Source organism: Sorex araneus, chromosome 3, assembly GCF_027595985.1.
Source record: "Sorex araneus isolate mSorAra2 chromosome 3, mSorAra2.pri, whole genome shotgun sequence".
NCBI lineage: Eukaryota > Metazoa > Chordata > Mammalia > Eulipotyphla > Soricidae > Sorex > Sorex araneus.
In genome coordinates this window covers 216,889,020-216,909,729 of record NC_073304.1, presented here as the reverse complement: position 1 = coordinate 216,909,729, position 20,710 = coordinate 216,889,020, and the positions used below count along the sequence as shown (strand labels likewise).

The window sequence follows — 20,710 nt, the reverse complement described above, 5'->3', positions numbered from 1 at the left end:
GACCGCCAAAGGATGCCGCGTGCAACGCAAATACCCGATCCGCTGTACTATCCTCCAGCCCCAAGTGTATAATCTTGAGCACAGACTGTTTCTCACGCTAATACATTTTCAGGTTAAAACGCTACGACCATAATTTGAGAACCGGTTAAACACCAAAACAGAAAATCGCGGAAGGTCGGAGCGCCACAAAACCGACATTTAAGGGAAAGAAGCGTCTTAACAATCTCGCGAGAAGACCTTCAATAACCTGCTTTCCCCGCGATACTTGGTGCCCTTTTCTTTCTCTCGCAGGTTCACGGTAAACCTCGCGATCTTTGGGAAGTTCCGTTGGGGAAGATGGCGGCGGCCGGGAGCACCCTTCTCTTCTTGCCGCCGGGGACTACAGACTGAGCCTTCCCGGGAAGAGGGGGTACAGCTGGTGCCCTACATCCCGGGAGCCCGAAGTATCTCCCCCATTAGAGGTGGGGAAGGGCTTATCCTTTTGCGTAGGACTCAGGCCCTCCCCACCGCCAGGATGAAGGCTCAGGGGGAAACCGAGGGTGAGTGACTCGAGGGGGAAACCAAGGGGCGGGACACAGTTGGTAGGGGAGCCAATCTGGGAGTGGATTTGGGGGGTTGATGCCTCCGCCGCGGCCACTCTCGCGGCGACTCAGAGTCCAGGGGGCGGGATATGTGTTAGTTCTAGATTGTAACTGAGCCTTCCCCGGTGATGGAGAGCTTCGGCTTTGGGGTGATGGGGCCTCCAACTTCTTTGAAGGTTTCTTGTTTAGGGGCAATCATGTCGACCTCTGGGGCAGTTTTAGTCTAAAGTGACAGGGGACGGGGAATGAATGTAAAAGCCGTACAACCTTGTTCAGAGTAGAGGTCTGGATGATGACAAAAAAACAATGGTGCAGAGCTGTATACTGGACGATAATGCTGGCATGAATGAAAAGATCAGTTCCTTGTGATATTAAAAGCCTCTGAGTCCTTAGAATGTCTTGTTGTTCAGATCTTGCGCAGTCGTATATTTTAAAAACGCGGCAAATGTCATGCTTCCAAAGTTTGGCTTAGCATGGAACAAGTGGAAATTAATATTTCTGGGGCCTACACGTTGACTCAGAGGGCAGGAGCGCACACTTTCCATGCAGGAGGCCTGTGTCTCGTCCCTTGACATGTCGTCTGCCATCACTGCCAGGTTTCATCCTCAAGCACCAACCTGGACTAAACCCTGAGTTCCGCTGGGTGTGGCCTGAAAACAAACCCCCAAAACAAAACCAACATTTTTGTACAACCTAAGATCTCTGAAGTTAACATTTTAAATATTTCCTCGTATTTTGGACATATTTTTATTGATATAGCTAACTGTATTATTATCTTCTCTTAAGCGTTGTAGATCAGAGGCCTTGCCATAGTCATTATTGTTTAGACCCAAGCTCGTAATAGCTGCTCAAAAAGTATTGGATCTGAGGACCAGTGTAATATATTGGTCATTAGACTTCCTGAAGAAGTGTTGGTAGGGTGTTTTTAATAGAGAAGAAATGTGCAGAGGATTGACTGTCAGAGAAACTTGATACAGTATTTTTTATTGCTTACTGCTGTATCCGTAGGGCAGTACAGTCTTAAGAGTAAAAATACCTGGGGCCAGAAGTATAATATAGTGGGTATGGCGCTTGCAATGCATAGGGCTGGTCAGCTTCTCACCATATGGGTCTGCCCCTCCCCCCAGCCCTAGCCAGGAGTGATCCCAGAGTGAAGAGCCAGGAGCACAGATGGGTCTGACCCAAAAACATTTCTTTTTTTTTTTCTTTTTGGGTCACACCCGGCAGTGCACAGGGGTTACTCCTGGCTCTGCACTCAGGAATTACCCCTGGCGGTGCTCAGTGGACCATATGGGATGCTGGGAATTGAACCTGGGTCAGCTGCATACAAGGCAGACTCCCTACCCGCTGTGCTATTGCTCCAGGCCCCCAAAAAAACATTTCTTTAATTAAAAAACCCCAAACATTTCTGCCGACTGTCTAGGTCTATAAGCTGAGTCTAAACCAGTTTTCCAGAAGCTGAGGGTATTGGAGGAAGGAGACTGAATTTTGTTTTAAATTTCATTTGGGACCACACCCAGCTGTGCTTAGGTATGCTTAAGGAGATCATATGCATCCACCTTATGCAAAGCAAAGCAAATATCAGATGTACTATCTCTCTGGCCCCAGGAGTTTGAATTTTGATGTAAAAGATTTCATCGCTTTGGGCAGGAGATGTGACTCAGGAGTAGAGTGCATATCTGAGGTCCTGAGTTTGATCCTTGGCTTCCTACTTAAGGACACTGAAAAACTTCACTGCTTCAGTGAAGTTTCTGTTACTCTGTTACTTTCTGTTACTCTTGCCCCCAACCCTACCCCCCACATTTTTTTCTTTGGACTACATCCTGTGGTACTTATTTTTGACTCTATGCTCAGAAATTGCTCGTGATAGGGCTCTGGGGACTATATGTTGTGCCAGGGATCAAACCTAGTGGTTCAGCACATACAAGCAAGAGCCTTCCCTGCTCTACTACCTCCCAGGCTCTCTGTAAACGTTTCTATGCCAGTGTCAATGTTACTTTTTATGTAAGGTCTCTGCAGCTTACTATGAATTTCCTCTGACTATCAATCTTAATTTGTTTCTGAAAGCTTTCTCAAAGATAGCTCAAAGACCTGGAGTGCAGACTGCATTTGGAAGTCTTAGGTTCAGTCTCCAGCAAAGCATGGTTTGTCTGAACACCACCAGTAGGAACTCGCATTACCAAGCTGGAGTAGCCCCAGAATTGAGCATCACAGGATGTGGCTCCTAAGTAAATAAATTAAAAATATATCTAATTTTCTTTGATAGTTAATTCCATCACCCTCTTATAACTGGTATTTTGTGTGTTTTTGTGTTATCAGTGTTCTTACTTGTTTTCCGGGTCACATCTGGTGGTGCTCAAGGGTTATTCCTAGCTCTGTTCAAGAGTGACCACTGGCACTCCTCAGGGGACCACATGTGGTCCTGGGAATTTGAACCAGAGTTAGCAGGTGGGATGCAAAACAAGAGCTTTAACCCCTATATGATCTCTGTTGCCCCTTTATTATTGTTTGTTTTGGGGCCACATGACCAGGGCTTGCTGCTGGCTCTGTGCTCAGGGATCACTCCTGACAGTGCTCCAGTTGGGATGTTGAGATCGGACCCAAGTCAGCTGTGTGCAAGGCAAGTGTCCCAGCCCCTGGACCCTTTATTTATTTATTTTTTATTGGCCACACCATGTTCCACTGAGGGCTGCTAATGACTTCAGGCTGGACACTTTCCTGTGGTCCCCTTGGGACAAAACCCAGGGCTCTCCAAGCAAAGCATGTGTTAAGCCTGTTGAGCTGTTATCTCCCTAGCCCCAGAACCTATTTTTTTCATAATATTATGAATGGACCTCTTTAAAAGTTTTTGTTTCTGTGCCTCATCCAGCAGTGCTAAGGGTTTACTCCTGACTCTGCACTCAGGAATCACTCCTGGGTGGGGTGAGGATTGAACCTGGGTCAGTCATATAGCAAGGCAAGTGATTTGCAAAAACAAAGTTTAAAAGCCAGCATTTTCATGACACCCAACAAACTTTAGTAAGGTGATGTTTTAGTGAATCCTTTTACATATGTATCCTGCAAAAGATTTTATGTGTTTCATGAAATAATTTTATTTGTTTTTGAACCACACCCAGTGATGCTCAGGGGTAACTTCTGGCTCTTCATTCAGGAATTACTCCTGGCGGTGCTCTGGGGACCATATGGGGTGCTGGGGATCAAACCTGGACCTGCTACATGCAAGGCAAGCGCTCTACCCATTGTATAGCCCCTTGTAAAATAATTTTGTCATTAAATTACACTCATCCTGAAATATAATACTTTTCGGTTGTCTTTTGTGCTCATAGGTTGTTTGTGTGACCTTGTAGTGTTGGGAATTGAACGTGGGCTGCCTTCTTGCAAAACTCTAGCCCTTTGAACTATCTCCTTGGTTTTTTGTTTTTTGTTTTTTTTCAGTTCTTATTGAAAGTTTGAATCTAAAGCAGTACCTCTCTCCCCCTTTTTGCTTTTAGCCCACAGGGCTGTGCTTTGGACTTAATCCTGGCTTTGTGTTCAGATATCACTCCTAGTGAGGGTTGTGGGTACTAGGGATTTGAACTAGTATTGGTGGCATGCAAGGCAAGCACCCTACTCACTGTACTCTCTCTCTAACTCCCCAAAACAAATTATTTTTTTGTTTTGTTTTGTTTTGTGGCCACACCCAGCGACTCAGGGCTTACTACTGGCTCTGCTGGTGCCGGGGATCAAACTCAGGTCCACCGTGTGCAGGACAAATGCTTTATTGGCTATACTATCTCTCCAGACCAAAAGATAACTCTTTTGGGGGAGAAAAAAGATAAAAGGGCCAAAATGTAGCTTAGTAATGGAATTCTCATTCTGCATGAGGGATATTCTGGGTTTCATCTCTGGCACTGGAAAAGTGACAGAAAATTTAATTATTTGTATGTTTTTGTGGGTGAATGACACACATTTGGCAGTGCACATGGTGTTCATGGTGGTGCTCAGAACTATACATGGTGCTGACATTCTTTTTTTTTTTTTTTTTTTTTTTTTTGCTTTTTGGGTCACACCTGGCGATGCACAAGGGTTACTCCTGGCTCTGCCCCTGGCGGTGCTCAGGGGACCATATGGGATGCTGGGAATCGAACTCAGTTCGGCCGTGTGCAAGGCAAACGCCCTACCCGCTGTGCTGTCGCTCCAGCCCAGTGCTGGCATTCTTCATCCAAGCATGTGCCTAGCTCATTGAGCCATCTCTTACCTTTTTCTGTATGTTTTAAAATAAGTGATAATGGGGGCCTGGAGCAATAGCACAGCGGATAGGACGTTTGCCTTGATGTGGTCAACCCGGATTTGATTCCCAGTATCCCATATGGTCTCCTGAGCACTGGCAGGGGTAATTCCTGACTGCAGACCCAAAAAGCAAAAAAAAAAGTGATAATGAAAAATAAAATTGGGGGTGGGGAGGAAACCACACCTGGCAGTACTCATGGCTTACTCCTAACTCTGCACTTAGGGACAACTCCTGGTGGGCTTGGGGTACCAAATGGAATACTGGGATTCAAACCCGGGTAGGCTGCCTGCAAGGCAAGTTCCCTCCCGACTCTGCTCTCCACTCTGACCCCAATGAAAAATATTGAATTCTTACCAGGATAAAGTTTGAGGGTTTCCTTTGTAAGAAAAAGTAGCAGAGGGCCAGAGAGAGAGAGGTAGGGCCCTTGCCTTGCATGCTGTTGACCCGGGTACTATTCCTTAAAGCTCATGTCTTCCTTATTCTCTGAGCTTTCCAGTAGTGATGTCTGAGCACTGAGCTAGGAGTAATCTCTGAGCAGCTAGGTGTGGCCCAAAATCAAAAACTAAAGGGGGGAGGGAGGAGGGGAAGAAATTGGTGGATCATTGTAGAAGTTACTAATGCTTTTTTTTTTCAATCATAGAGTCGGAAAAGCTGAGTAAGATGAGTTCTCTCTTGGAAAGGCTCCATGCAAAATTTAACCAAAATAGACCCTGGAGTGAAACCATTAAGCTTGTGCGTCAAGTCATGGTGAGGATTGTAGTTTGTGGGTAAAAATACTGTGCTTAGTTCATTATTTTATTTTATTTTAGTGTGAACTTCCCTTTAAAAAATGATTCAATTTTTTATTGTAGTTTAGGTAACATGATTAAAACAGCGTTAGCATTTATGGTATACACATAGAAAGTTATGACATTCCATTACCACCAAAGTACCCAAGACCCTCTGCTCTAACCCTGTGTTTCCTCTAGATTACCTTTTTGTTCCTCCCTCTTGTGCCCCCTTGTGGACATTTCACACTGGTTACTATATCTTGTGTTCATAAAACATCTGAGTACATTGTGGCTGTCAAATTTAATAATCAAAGGAGGAGGTATGTTTATAAAGGTATCTCAATCATGAGTTATACTACACTTTAGGCAATGATGTGAAGAAACACACATGAGAGACACAGGACAGGCTGATCAGAAACATTTAATTTTCACTTCCTGTCAAGCGCCTTGATTTATCATTTCCCCCCAGTCCTTTACTCTGGGTTTTGTTTGTTTGGCGGTGCTCATATCCACCGGTGCTAAGGACTTGCTCCTGGCTCCTTTCTGCTCAGGCATTGTTCCTGGTGGGGCTCAGGGGGCTATATGGGGTGCTGGTATCAAACCCAGGTTTGGGTTTTTTTTTTTTTTTTTGGGTCACACCTGGAGATGCACTGGGATTTTTTGTTTGTTTGTTTGTTTTGGGGTCACACCAGGCGATGCACAGGGGTTACTCCTGGCTCTTCACTCAGGAATTACCCCTGGCAGTGTTCAGGGGACCATATGGGATGCTGGGATTAGAACCCGGGTCGGTCGCGTGCAAGGCAAACGCCCTACCCGCTGTGCTATTGCTCCAGCCCCTGCACTGGGATTATTCCTGGCTCGGCACCCAGGAATTACCCCTGGCGGTGCTCAGGGGAATATATGGGATGCTGGGAATCAAACCCAGGTCGGCCACGTGCAAGGCAAACGCCCTACCCGCTGTGCTATCACTCCAGCCCAAACCCAGGTTTTTGTTGTTGTTTTTAATATTTGGGGTCACACCTGGTGATACTTATGGGTTACTCCTGGTTTTGCTCTGAGGATTTATGGGATGCTGGGGATCAAACCCAGGTCGGTCACATGCAAGGCAAACATCTACCAGCTGTACTATCACTCTTGCCCAAACCCAGATTTTTGGTTATATTGCTGTAAAACTACTCCTGTCTTACTCTTTGTGGTCCTCTTGATGATGCTCAGAGGACCTTGTGATGCTGGAGTTTGAACCTGGTTCTCTAGCATGTAACGCATGCACTACTGTCTTGTGAGCTATTTCCCAGTATCCTTCCTGATGTTTGTTTTTGGGGACACATGAGCAGTGCAGTGCTAGTGCCAAGCTGCTGAGCTAAATTCTTAGTGCCAGTGTATTTTTTGTTTTGTTTTGTTATTTTTGATACTGGGGAATCTAAAACTTTGTAAATGTGTGAAATATGGACTGTCTGTGTCACTGAGAAATATATCACTACCTTATAATTCTTTCCTTTTTTTTTTCCCCCAATGTAAACCACATCTGGCAGTGTTCAGGGACTACTTCCAGCTTGGTGCTTGGGTTCACATTTGGTGGTGCTCGGGGCTCATTGCTGGTATGAAACTGGGCCTGCAGCATGCAAAGTGTGGACTCAGCCTACTGAGCTCTCTTTCTGGCCTTTTTGCTCTATTTTGTTTTGTTTTGTTTTTGTTTGGGGGTCATACTTGGTGATGCTCAAAGGTTACTCCTGACTCTGCACTTAGGAATTACTGCTGGCGGTGCACAGGGGACCATATGGGATGAAAGGGATTGAACCTGGTTTGGCTGCGTGCAAGGCAAAACACTCTGCCCACTGTACTATCCTTCCTGCCCCAAGAATCATGAAATCTCTTAAGCCACCTCACTTAACTGCCTAAATCTTAGGGTGTATATAATGACATAGTGGGTGATCTTTTGGCGATTGGGCTGTGTCAGTGCTCAGGAAGTAACTTCCTGGCATTGCATGGGGGACCATATGTGGTGCTGAGGATTGAAGCCTGGTTGGCGTGGGCAAGATAAACACCTTAACTTCTCTCCAGCCTCGGCCTTGGGTGATGTTGATGGATTTTGGTTCTGATTTTTCTTTTCTGGGGGTTATTTTAGATATGTGAATACCTTTTCACCCCCACTCATACAAAGGATCTGTGTGTGTGTGTGTGTGTGTGTGTATATATATATTGTTCTTTGAAATAGGCACAGTATGTTACAGACTTTGTATTGAATATAGACAATATGAAATATAAAAATTGTCCTTAAGAGAAGGGCTAGAGCAATAGCATAGCAGGTAGGGTGTTTGCATTGCACGCAGCCAACCCAAGTTCCCATATGTATGGTCCCCTGAGCACCGCCAGGGGCAATTCCTGAGTGCACGAGTCAGAAGTAACCCCTGTGCATCACCGGGTATGACTCAAAAAGCCAAAAAAAAAAAAAAATTATCACTAGGAGGGGCTGGAGTGTTAGTACAATGGGTAGGGCACTTGCCATGCAGACAGCTCACCTGGGTTCAATCCCTAGCATCCCACATGGCCCTTCCTCAGCACTGCCAGGAGTAATTCTTGAGTGCAGAGCCAGGAGTAACCCCTGAGCATCGCCAGGTGTGACCCAAAAAGCTGAACCAAAAAGAAAAAGAATTACTGCTAGGATAATGCATAGGATTATTTGAATCACTGTGGGATTGGTGAATTTTTGTCTTAAATCCTTTCCTCTTAATACAGGAAAAGAGGGTTGTGATGAGTTCTGGAGGGCACCAGCATTTGGTCAGCTGTTTGGAGACACTGCAGAAAGCTCTCAAAGGTTTGTAAACATTTTAATTTACTTTTGGGTTTTTGTTTGTTTGTTTTGGGGACCAAACAAACTTAGGACTTTATCCTGGCTCTGAAACTTGGGATCACTCCTGGCAGGGCTGGGAGGACCATATGGGATGCTGAATATGGAACCTGGGATGTTGAATATTGAACTCAGGTTACTGCCTGCACAGCGAGTGCCCTACCTCCTGTACTACCACTCTGGACCCTACTTCCATTTTTTTAGTCTATACCTGGTAGTGCTCAAAGTTTAGTCCTGGTTCTGCGCTCAGGGGACCACGTGGGGTGCTGGGAGTCAGACCTCAATCAGTGCTTGCAGGCAGGCGCACTTGCCCACTGTACTGTCTCTATAGCCCCTGGAAGCATCTTTTTTTTTTTCCTTTTTGGGTCACACCCGGCAATGCATAGGGGTTACTCCTGGCTTTGCACTCAGGAATTACTCCCGGTAGTGCTCGGGGGGACCATATGGGATGCTGGGAATCGAACCCGGGTGGCCACGAACCCGGGTGGCCACGTGCAGGGCAAATGCCCTATCCTGTACTATCACTCCAGCCCCTGGAAGCATCTTTTAAATATTGTGACTTTCAATTTTTGTAAGTGGCCATATCTAGCAGTTCTCAGAGTCTGTCTGTTCTTCATCCAGTGTTTAGGGATCACTCCTGACAGTGCCCTGGGGACCATGCAGTGCCAGGGATTAAATCCAAGCCTCCTGAACACAAAATTGCTCAGTTGCCTTTGAGCTATCTTTCTGGCCCTTATTTATCTGTTTCTTTTTTTTTTTGTTTGTTTTTTTGTTTTTTGTTTTTGGGTCACACCCGGCGATGCACAGGGGTCACTCCTGGCTCATGCACTCAGAAATTACTCCTGGCTGTGCTCGGGGGACCATATGGGATGCTGGGAATTGAACCCGGGTCAGCCGCGTGCAAGGCAAACGCCCTACCCGCTGTGCTATCACTCTAGTCCCCTTATCTGTTTCTTATGTGGAACACATACCCTGGTGCTTAGGGGATTTGGGACTGCTCCTGGTGATGCTTGGCCAGTTGTGTGGTTGTGCCAGGTGGTCAGGGTCACACCTGGCAGTGCTAGAGTTGGGGAATATGAGCTATTTTTCTGACTGTGCTGATTTCTTAAAGCCTCCCATTTAAGAAAAGCTATTTTTCACTTATGGAAGACACATAAATTTGAGATAGCCAAATTTTTATATGGGGTATTGCTTTGTTTTCATTCTGGAATGCAGATTTTTTTTTTTTTCTTTTTGGGTCACACCTGGCGATGCACAGGGGCCATTCCTGGCTCTGTACTCAAGAATTAATCCTGGCAGTGCTCGGGGGACCATATGGGATGCTAGGAATTGAATCTGGCTCAACCGCATGCAAGGCAAATGCCCTACCAGCTGTGCTATTGCTCCAGCCCCTGTAGATTATTTCTTTATTGGTACTTCAAAAAGAATTATTTTTTTGGTCCAAACCTAATGGTGCTTAGTGATGACTCCTGTCTGTTCAGGGGACCGTGATAACCATGTTGGATATCAAATCTGGAACTCCTACATGCAAAGTGTGAGCTTAGCCCTTGAGCTCAGCCCTCTTGTCAGTAATTATATCGTGAACAATGAGCATTGATTTACTTGTTCCAAAAGGGAGAGGAGAGAGGTCTAATACGTTCTCCCCCCCTTCTAACCTCTCTGTTATTTTTTTCAATGATTGAGTTATCAGTTACAGAATGTGAAATATTCTTGGCACAATGCTCTCCCTAGCCCTGAAACTTTTCTGGGGGGAGTCCAAGGAGTTTGGGCCACACCTAGTGGTGCTCAGGACCTACTCCTGGCAGTGTTTGGGCATCAAACAGTGATTGACCCCATGCAAAGCAAGCTCCCTAACCTCTGTGTTCTGTCTCTCCAGCCCAGAAACATTTTACTCTGTGTGTGTGTTTTGTTTTGATGTGCTATTTTGGTTTTGGGGCCAAACTTAGCAGTACTCTGTACTGAGGGATCATTCCTGGCATAACACCACTGGTCAAACTGGGATTGGCCATATGCAAAGCAAGCTCCTTTCTCCTTCTCTGCAGCCCTCTTGTCAATAATTATATCGTGAACAATGAGCATTGATTTACTTGATCCAAAAGGGAGAGGAGAGAGGTCTGATACGCTTTTCCCCCTTCTAACCTCTGTTATTGTTTTAATGATTGAGTTACCAATTATAGCACGTGAACTATTCCTGGCACAATGCTTAAGGGTTACTCCTGGTGATGCATGGAGGACCATGCTAAGGATCAAACCCAGGCTATTTTTATTTCAAGCGAACACAATTAGCCCTGTAAGCTATCTCCCTAGCTCAGGGGTCATAGTCATTTAATTGTGGTACTTGGATCTTTTCTGATTGTATTGCTCACTTGGTATCACTGTAACATATATATATATATATATATATATATTTATATATATATTTTTTTGCTATGTTGGGTCACACCCAGCGATACTCAGGGGTTACTCCTGGCTCTGTACTCAAGAATTACTTCTGGTGGTACTCGGGGGACCGTATGGGATGCCGAGGATCGAACCTGGGTCGGCCTTGTACAAGGCAGACGCCCTATCTGCTGTGCTATCGCTCCAGCCCCTAGTAATTCTTTTAAATCATTTTTTTCTCATTTGACTTTATTTTTGTGACACGCCAGTAGTACTCAAGGGCTACTCCCAGCACATTACATTGCTTGTGCATGCTGTGTGTGTGTGTGTGTGTGTGTGTGTGTGTGTGTGTGTGTGTGTGTGTGTGTGTGTGTTTGGGGGGGTTACTTCCAGAAGTGCTTAGTGGACAATGATTTGCCAGGGATTAAACCTGGGCAACCTGCCCTCAAAGTTGCTCATTTGCCTTTGAGTTATCTTCTTGGCCCTCTTAGTTTTATGTTTTGTTTGTTTTGGGGGTGGGTGGGAATGGGTGTTGGGCCACACCCAGTGAGTGTTTACTCCTTGACTCTGTTCAGGGATTATTCCTGGTAGGCTTGGGGCACTGGGTGCTGGGAATTGAAGCGGTGTGCCAGTGTGCTGTGTGGAAGGTAAGCACCCTATCCACCGTACTATCTCTCTGGCCCTAGTTTTATGTGTGTGTTCTTTTTTTTTTTTTGCAGGGGGAGGGGGCCCATACTTAGCAATGTTTAGGGTTACTCCTGGTTCTGGACTCAGGGATCACTCCTGGTGGGCACAGGTGACACCATATGGGGTATTGAGGATTGAACCTGGGTTGGCTGTATGCAAGGCAAGTGCCCTACCCTCTGTATTCTCTCTAGTCCCGGTTTTGTGTTTGTTATGGGGGCAATCCCCTCTGGTGCTAGGGAGATTTGGGGTTTCTCCTGGTGATGATTGGCCCAGTGTGTGGGTGTGACAGTTTGGTGGCTGGACGCTTTCAGGACTGCATCTTTCAGCGCTGCAGCTGGGGGATGTGATTGTGATGCCACATATGGAACATGGGTTTGACATATGCTAGGTATGTGTTTTTCTACTTGAGGCATATTCCTGGACTATCAAATAATGTTTTTCTTTCATTTTGTTTTTTGTTTTGGGTCACACCCAGAGATGCTCAGGGCCCACTGCTGGCTGGGCAGGGGAACCATAAGGGGGACTGGGGATCAGATCAGAGTTGGCCTGTGAAAGGCTGGTACTTTATCCACTGTACTGTCTCTCTGACACCCTACCCCCATATAGGTTTTTGTTGTTGTTGGCCTAAATACTATCTAGGCCACACTGGAGCGATAGCCCAGAGGGTAGGGTGTTTGCCTTGCACACGACTGACCCGGGTTCGATTCCTCCATCCCTCTTGGAGAGCCGGTAAGCAGCCGAGAGCCTGGCTACCCGTGGCTTATTTGATATGCCAAAAACAGTAACGAGTCTCACAATGGAGACATTACTGATGCCCACTCAAGCAAATTGATGAGCAACGTGATGACAGTGATACAGTGATCTAGGCTACAACTAAGCCTTACCAATGAAGTCTGTAAATTATAAGAATTTGAACTGTTGAAAGTGTTTTTTGAAAGGGGTGCACACCCAGTGCTTCTCAGGCACTATTCCTGGCTCTGTGCTCAGGAGTGACCCCTGGTGGTATTTGGGGACCATTTGTGGTTCTGGGGATTCAAACCAGGATTGCAGCATATGCAGCTGCCTTCCCTCCTGTGCTGTTTCTCCAGCACCAAGTGTTTGTCATGTTGGAAGTATGGCTATATTCCTCAAGGTGTTTCTGTCTTTGAAGAACAAAATTTGGAACATCCTTTGTGATTTCCCTGTTTTACACTTTTATAGTAACATCTTTACCAGCAATGACTGACCGTTTGGAATCTATAGCCAGGCAGAATGGGTAAGTATTGTGTTGGTAGGCTAAAATATTTTATTTAGTGTTGACTTGGGTGGCTTTATTTGTGTCTTCTATTAATTTTTGTTTTGATTTGTTCCTGCTAGACTGGGCTCTCATCTCAGTGCCAGTGGCACTGAATGTTACATCACGTCAGATATGTTCTATGTGGAAGTGCAGTTAGATCCTGCAGGACAGCTTTGTGATGTAAAAGTGGCTCACCATGGGGAGAATCCTGTGGTATGTGTTGTTGATATTTCACTGGAATCTGTGGGGTTAACTTAAGGACACTGGTTTAAAATGAGATGTTGGGGTTTGAAACAGCTGGGGTATAGGTTTTTTCATGAGCCACTGTAGAGATGATGTGATGAGTTACATCAGTAGCAGTAGAATGATGAATTTTGAATGACATGGGTCCATCTTGACATCATCCAAAGGCTTTGACATGTGGAAACATTAGAGAAACCCTTTCCATTTCATATCAACAAACATGAGCCGCAATTGTATTATAGGCAATGAGGATAGAGATAAAATACCTTAAATTTCCTGTCACAAAGAACTTTTGGTTAAGGACAGGTCATCTTGTAACTAGATAATGTCTCTGAAAAGTCCTTAATAGAGATGATGAATGTGTGTAACCAGACATTTGGAGTCCAACGATGGCAAAGAAAAGGTCCTAATGTTTTAAACAAGCTACTGAAGCTATTCCCTTTTAAGCATTTATGTATTTTGATTTTTAATTTCCCTACCCCAACCCAATGGATTACTAAGTAGGAAGAATTTTTTTTAAATTAAGGACCTTCTATGGCTTTAATATTTGTCACAAAGCATGTACTTATTAATAAAAATAATGTGTTTAAAGGTCTTAAAATAGTTTAAAGTTTTAACTTAATTTCTTTAATTTCAGAGCTGTCCAGAACTGGTACAACAGCTAAGGTAAGCCAACAACATTTCTATTTCTTGATATTGGCAGGTAGTCGTGTCTTTCTAGTAAGGTTTTGAGAGGCTGGTCAGAAGGTTGATTCCTGATGAAAGCTTTCTTTGCTTTTTCTTTTGTTTTGGGGCCTCATCTAGAAGTGCTCAGGGGTTACTCCTGGCTTTGAGCTTAGGGATCACTCCTACTGGGGCTCGGGGGACCATATGGGATGCTGGGGATCCAATCCAGGTAAGGTTAAGTGCCCACATATTGTACTGTCACTCCTGCCCCGCAGTTTTATTTTCTTAGGTTAGATGCTTTCAGAACCTGTACTTGTTCACATTTATTTATTGTTTTTGGGTCACACTTGGCAGTACCCAAGATTCCTCATTAGGAATTCTTGGCAATTTTCGGGAACCATATGGTACTGGGGATCAAACCTTGGCTTCCTCCACATTGAGCATGTGCTCCAGACTGTTGAGCTCATGTCTCCAGCCTCACTTGCTTGATAGTTTGTTGTTGTTTTAGGGCCACACCTGGCCATGCTCAGGGCTTAATTTTGGCTTTGTGCTCAGGAATCAATTCTGGCAGGATTGGGGGATCATTTGAGGTGCTGGGGGTTGAATTTGGGTCAGCTGTGTGTAAGGCAAGTACCCTACTCTCTGTACTATGTTTCCAGCTCCATTGTTTGATTTGTGTTTTCTTTTTTTTTTTAAAGTGTTTTTTGAATCATGCCCAGCAGTGCTGAGGGCTTACTCCTGACTCTGCACTCAGTTATCACTGGCAGTCTTGAGGACCGTTTAGGATGCTGGGAATCAAAACTGGGCTGACCACGCCCTACACAAGGCAAACGCCCTACCCACTATACTGTTGCTCTGGCCCCTACTTTATCTATGCTCTATTCTTTTTTTTTTTTTTTTTTTGCTTTTTGGGTCACACCTGGCAATGCACAGGGGTCATTCCTGGCTCATGCACTCAAGAATTACCCTTGGCAGTGCTCAGGTGACCATATGGGATGCTGGGATTCGAACCCGGGTTGGCCGCGTGCAAGGCTAACGCCCTACCCGCTGTGCTATCACTCCAGCCCCCTATGCTGTATTCTTAATCTTGGCAGTACTGACCATTTGGATTGAAAATTCTTTGTCTTAGGAGCCGGAGAGATAGTACAGTGAGTAAAGTGCTTTCCTTGCACATGGCTGACATGGGTTTGATTCCCAGCATCCCTTATGGTTCCTTGAGCACCACCAGTCATGATTCCTGAGTGCAGAGCCAGGAGTAATCTCTAAGTATTGCTGGGTCTTGCCCCAAATCCAAAAAAGAGAAAAGAAAGGAAAAGAAAATCGTTTGCCCTAAGGGTTCCCTGTTCCATTACAGGATATTTAGAGGGTTCCCTGTTGCATTACGGGATATTTAACATTTCTTATCTTTGAAAATCTAAGCATAGCACAGTAGCACTGTCATTCTGTTGTTCATCAATTTGCTAAAGCGGGCACCAGTAACGTCTCCATTGTGAGACTGTTACTGTTTTTGGCATATTGAATATGCCACAGGTAGCTTGCCAGGCTCTGCTGTGAGCGCGCGATACTCTCAGTAGCTTCCCGGGCTCTCCGAGAGGGAAGGAGGAATCGAATCCTGGTCCGCTGCTGCAAGGCAAACGCCCTACCCGCTGTGCTATTGCTCCAGCCCAATCTACCTAATTTTTTTTTTTCTTTTTGGGTCACACCCGGCGATGCACAGGGGTTACTCCTGGTTCTACACTCAGGAATTACTCCTGGTGGTTGCTCAGGGGACCATATGGGATGCTGGGATTCGAACCTGGGTCGGCCGCGTGCAAGGCAAATGCCCAACCTGCTGTGCTATCACTCCAGCCCCTCCAGGCCAATCTAAACGTATCTCCAGATATTGGTCTATATTTTTTGGCCAGGGTGGGGGAGGGGGAGCATACCCATTGGTATTCAAGCCTCACCACTGGCTCTGCACTCAAGGATCATTCCTAGGGTCTTTAGGGAACTATCTGGGGTGTTGGGGATCAAACTCAGGTTGGCTGCATGCAAGGCAAGTTTCCTCCCAGCTGTAATGTCTCCCAGCCCTGCAGGACATTGTTTTCATCCTCTGGGGGTTTGGCCATGCACTGCTGTGCTCAGGGCTTACTCTTGACTTTGTGCTCAGGGATCACTCCTGACGGGCTCAGGTGACCTTATGGGGTGCCATGGATTAATCCCAGACCAGCCAGTGCAATGCAAGAACCTTAATCACTATGTTATCGCTCTTGTCCCCAAATCACTCTTTTTATTTATTTATTTTATTTTATTTTATTTTTGTGTCATACCCGGAGATACACAAGGGTTACTCCTGGCTCTGCTCTCAGGACTGTATGGGATGCTGGGAATCAAACCCAGATTAGCCGTGTGCAAGCAAATGCCCTATCCGCTGTGCTATTGCTCCAGTTCCCCCTGCCCCTATCACTCTTGATTGAAAACTGATGATTTAGTCTTAGGAATCCTGTGAGGTACAAAACATAAAACTGGGGACATTTGGGGCCACCCACCCTCTGGTACTCTGTCTATTCCTAGATCTGTGGTCAGAAGTACTCTTTGACAGTGCTCAGGGTACCATATGTGGTGGCAGGGAATTCACCTTGGGGTTAGTGGTCTGCAAGGCATACTACCTGTACATACTACCTCTCTGGCCACCGATGATGTTCTTAAGTTTATTTGTAAGCATGCTTAGAATGGAAACCTCACAGAATATTATCTTTATCTGATGTATTTATGCACTTAGCTTATTAAGCCATTTCTCAAGCCCTTAGATATCTAAGCTCATAAAAGCCTACCCTAACTGAAAATCCATGACTAACTATTGAAATTCTCGGAGCCAGATGTCATGGTGGAGGTTTCACTCTCATAGGGCTGGCCGCGACATAGGGATATTTTGGTATATGTGACTTTCCTTCATGATATTTACCTTCTTTGCTCTAGGGCTTCCCATATTTTTCCCTCTTTGGGCCTGGAGCTATATAGCACAGTGGGTGGGGCATTTGTCTTGCACGCAGCCAACCCAGGTTTGAATCCCAGCATCCCATATGGTCCCCAGAGCACTGTCAGGAGTAATTTCTGTGTGCATGAGCCAGGAGTAACCCCAGTGCATAGCCGGGTGTGATCCAAAAAAAAAAAAATTCCCCTCTTCTGTCAATTTTGTTTTCTTCTGTGCTTTTGGGTCATACCCAGAGTATCAGGGCCTCTTCCTGACTCTACTCAGTCGTGACCTCTGAAGGTGCTTGGGGAATCAACAATGATGCCAGAGATTGCGGGGGGGGGGGGGGGGGGGGGGGCGAGGGGGGGTCAGCCACATGCAAGACCCCTGCACTATCTCTAGCCCTACCCTATTATGCCTTGCTTTACCATAGTTATTCAATTGTTCTGTCATTTAATTAGTTTGCTTTTGTTACATTCCAATCCAAAGGGGCTTTGATGACTGTATTTTTGGTGGGGATGAGGATGTCATAACATCCAGTTATCTCACTTCTATATTAAGAAATATGGGAATTCCGCACCTCCCCCCCCCTTGGTGGAGCTTGGGGGATCCCACTGGCAATGCTCAGGGGCTATTCCTGGCTCTTTGCTCAGAGCTGATACCTGGTGGTGTTTGGGAACCACATGTGGTGCCAGGAATCTAAATCAGGTTGTGCTGCATGTATGTCAAATACCTTATCTCCTCCTGTACTGTGTGTCTGACCCCAGGGAAGTTATTTGTATCAGGTCTCATGGGGCTGGAAAGATGGTACAGCATGGAAGGTGCTTGCTATTCACATGGGTGTGGCTCGAGCCTCCCACCTGAAAAGAAAACCAAACCAAACAAAAATTCAGATTTCAATTCTGAAAGTACATATGAATTGTTAGGTGTTCTTTAAGGTGGGGAGTTCACACTTGCTGGTAAATTTTGGGATACTCTTAGGTCTGTGTTCAAGGGTCACTTCCGGTGGTGCTCCAGAGACTAAATCTATCTTATTTTTTAATGTTTTTGGGTCATAACATCTGATGCTCAGGGGTCGCTTCTGGCTCTGCACTCAGAAATTACTCCCAGCAGTGCTTGATGACCATGTGGGATGCCAGGAATCAAACCTGGCTTGACCACAAGCAAGGCAGGCACCCTAGCCACAGTACTATCACTCCAACCCTTAAGGATTAAATCTGGGTCAGCCACATACACCATAATCCCCGTACTGTTTCTCTATCCAATGTCAGGTTTTTTCTTTTTTTTCCTATCTTCCATTGGAAAAATGGAACTGCTTATTAGAACCCTCCTCACAGGAATATAGAGATAGTACAGTAGGTAAGATACTTGCTTTGAATGCGACCAACTTGGATTTGATCTGCCAGCACCACATATAATCCCTGGAGCCCCACTAGGTATGATTCTTGAGCAGAGCCAAGAGCAAGGACCAAGTATCACTGGGTTTGGTCCCAAAACAAAGAGAACAAAGAGGAATATTTCATCCTTTTTTTTTTTTTTTTTTTTTGCTTTTTGGGGTCACACCTGGCAATGCACAGGGGTTACTCCTGGCTCTGCACTCAGGAATTACCCCTGGCCGTGCTCAGGGGACCATATGGGATGCTAGGATTTGAACCCGGGTCGGCTGCGTGCAAGGCAAACGCCCTACCCGCTGTGCTATCTCTCCAGCCCCAATATTTCATCTTTTTACTTTTGATTGATTTTAGAAAACTTGGGTTAGGGGAAGATTAAATTATTAAAATTAGGTTTCTTGGGGCCAGAATGATAGTACAGTGAGTAGTGCACTTGCCTTGCATGTGGCTGACCCAGTTTGACAGTCCCCCACATTCCATTTGGTTCTCTGAGCCCTCCAGGAGTGATTCCTGGCTACAGAGCGAGGAATAATCACTGAGTACCACCAGACGTGACCCAAAACAAAACCAACAAAAAATAAAGTTAGTTTCAGGGTGAAGAGATAGTACGTTGGGCAAGTGCTTGCCTTAATGCAGTCAGCCTAGATTGATCCCTTGGCGTCCCATATAATCTGAGCACAGAGCCAGGAGTAAGGCCTGTACACTGCTGGGTGTTAACCCAAAACAAAATAGAAGGCTCTTATAGTTGTGATCTGGGGATTTTGTTGTTAAGATTTAGTAGTAGGGGTCGAGTGATAGTATAGCAGGTAGCCTGCTTGCCTTGCAAGTGGGCAACTGGAGTTCACTGCCTGGCATTCCATATGTGCCCCCAGGCCCTCCACGAGTGATCCCTGAGTGCAGAGCCAGAAGTAAACCCTAAGTACCTTGGGATGTGCCCCCCCCCCAAAAAAATTGTAATTGGTAATTGTATGTTTTATTTTTCTTCCCTTTCCCTTCCTCTTCCTGAATTCCTTGCAGGGAAAAAAATTTTGATGAATTTTCTAAGCATCTTAAGGGACTTGTGAATCTTTACAACCTTCCAGGGGACAAGTAAGTATTTTAAGTATTTATTAAAAATTTTGTTTTAGAAATTTGCCGAGTTGTCTGTCTTCATTTTGAATTTCTCTTCATATAGGCAATCAATAACTCAGTTTCTGATTTAAAAAAAATATATATTTTGGGCCACACCCAGCAGAGCTCAGGTGCTGCTTCCAGCTTGGTGCTGGATTTCACTTCAGGCAGTTCTCAAGGATCATGAAGTGCTGGGCATCAGACCAGGCCTTCTGAGTGTGAAGCACGCGTTTCAGCCCTTGTGCTGTCTCTTTGACCCATGACCTTGTCTTTTTTTATGTTCATTTTTTTTTTTTTAATTTTGGTCACAGAGCAATGCTATGGGGTTACTCCTGATTCTACACTCAGGAGTCACTCCTGGCAGTGCTTGGGGTCCAATGGGATGCTAGTAATCAAATCCTAGTCAGCTCAAACCCAGGTCAGCTGCATGCAAGGCAAGCATCCTCTCTTTACTATCTCTTCAGCACCTGACTTAATATCTGTATTCATGGTGGATTATAATGCTAAAATATAGACTATTGTCTTTAAGATGTCTTCAACATACTGTTTCTAGACTAAAAGAAAAACTTGTATAACTGGCTTATTTTTATTTATGTTTTTGTTTTTGGGCCACACCTGGCAATGCTCACGGGTCCTTCTGGCTCTTGGCTCAGGAATTAATCCTGGCGGTGCTCAGGGAACCATATGGAGTGCCAGGAATCAAACCATTGTCAACTGCCTGCAAGGCAAATGCCCTGCCCACTGACCTATCTCTCTGCCCTCAACCCTGGTTATATTTTAAGTTAATATTTTATTTAGGTAGATATTTTATTTAGGTGCTCTTGGGCAATCCCAGGGTTCCCAGGAGTGCTCCTGGTGGTCCACAGAGAACCATGCAGTTTTGGATTCAAACCTACATCTGCATGCAAAGAACACACTCAGCATGTTACGAGCTATCTTTCCGGTGCTAAATCTTGCTTTCTAGACTTTTTACAGCAGTATTTTTATATGCATGTATATTTTTTCTAACTTTTTTTTTCTTTTTCTTTAGCAAACTGAAGACTAAAATGTACTTGGCTCTCCAGTCTTTAGAACAGGACTTATCAAAAATGGCAGTTATGTATTGGTAAGATGATACCAAAAGTCTCAATACCATATGAGCCTTATGAATACCTTGGTTTTAATTTTGGTGTATGTGTTGGGAGTTTCTAGAGCCCTATTTTATTTCATTTTATTTTATTTTTATTTTGGGGGAGTTTAGGCCACATCAGGCAGTACTCAGGGCTTACTCCTGGAAGGGTTTAGAGCACCATTTAGGGTTCTGGGGATTGAACCCTGTCAGTTGCATGAAGCCAAGTGCTCTACTTGCTGTATTATTTCTCTAACCCTAGTGTCTTACTTAAAACATCTATATTATAGATTTATATTATTAAGATTTTACATTATACCCGGGTTCAATTCCTCCATCCCTCTCAGAGAACCTGGCAAGCTACCGAGAGTATCCCACCCACATGGCAGCACCTGGCAAGCTAACCATGATATATTCGATATGCCAAA

The 20,710-nt window shown here is 45.0% G+C and overlaps 1 protein-coding gene across 2 annotated transcripts in view; it reads left to right on the top strand.

Moving 5' to 3' along the window:
• Window positions 1-323: 323 nt before the first annotated feature.
• Window positions 324-20,710, top strand: part of MED1 (mediator complex subunit 1) — a 41,138-nt gene continuing 20,751 nt past the window's right edge. Inside the window, exons 1-9 of one of the 2 annotated variants that reach the window (XM_055130705.1) lie at window positions 324-539; window positions 3,733-3,804; window positions 5,492-5,598; window positions 8,358-8,436; window positions 12,736-12,790; window positions 12,892-13,024; window positions 13,692-13,720; window positions 19,082-19,153; window positions 20,205-20,279. In XM_055130705.1, coding sequence (XP_054986680.1) covers window positions 515-539; window positions 3,733-3,804; window positions 5,492-5,598; window positions 8,358-8,436; window positions 12,736-12,790; window positions 12,892-13,024; window positions 13,692-13,720; window positions 19,082-19,153; window positions 20,205-20,279 — 647 coding nt within the window. In that variant the 5' untranslated portion in view covers window positions 324-514. The remainder of the gene's footprint in view (window positions 540-3,732; window positions 3,805-5,491; window positions 5,599-8,357; window positions 8,437-12,735; window positions 12,791-12,891; window positions 13,025-13,691; window positions 13,721-19,081; window positions 19,154-20,204; window positions 20,280-20,710) is intronic. The other variant, XM_004608729.3, reaches the window with a different exon arrangement.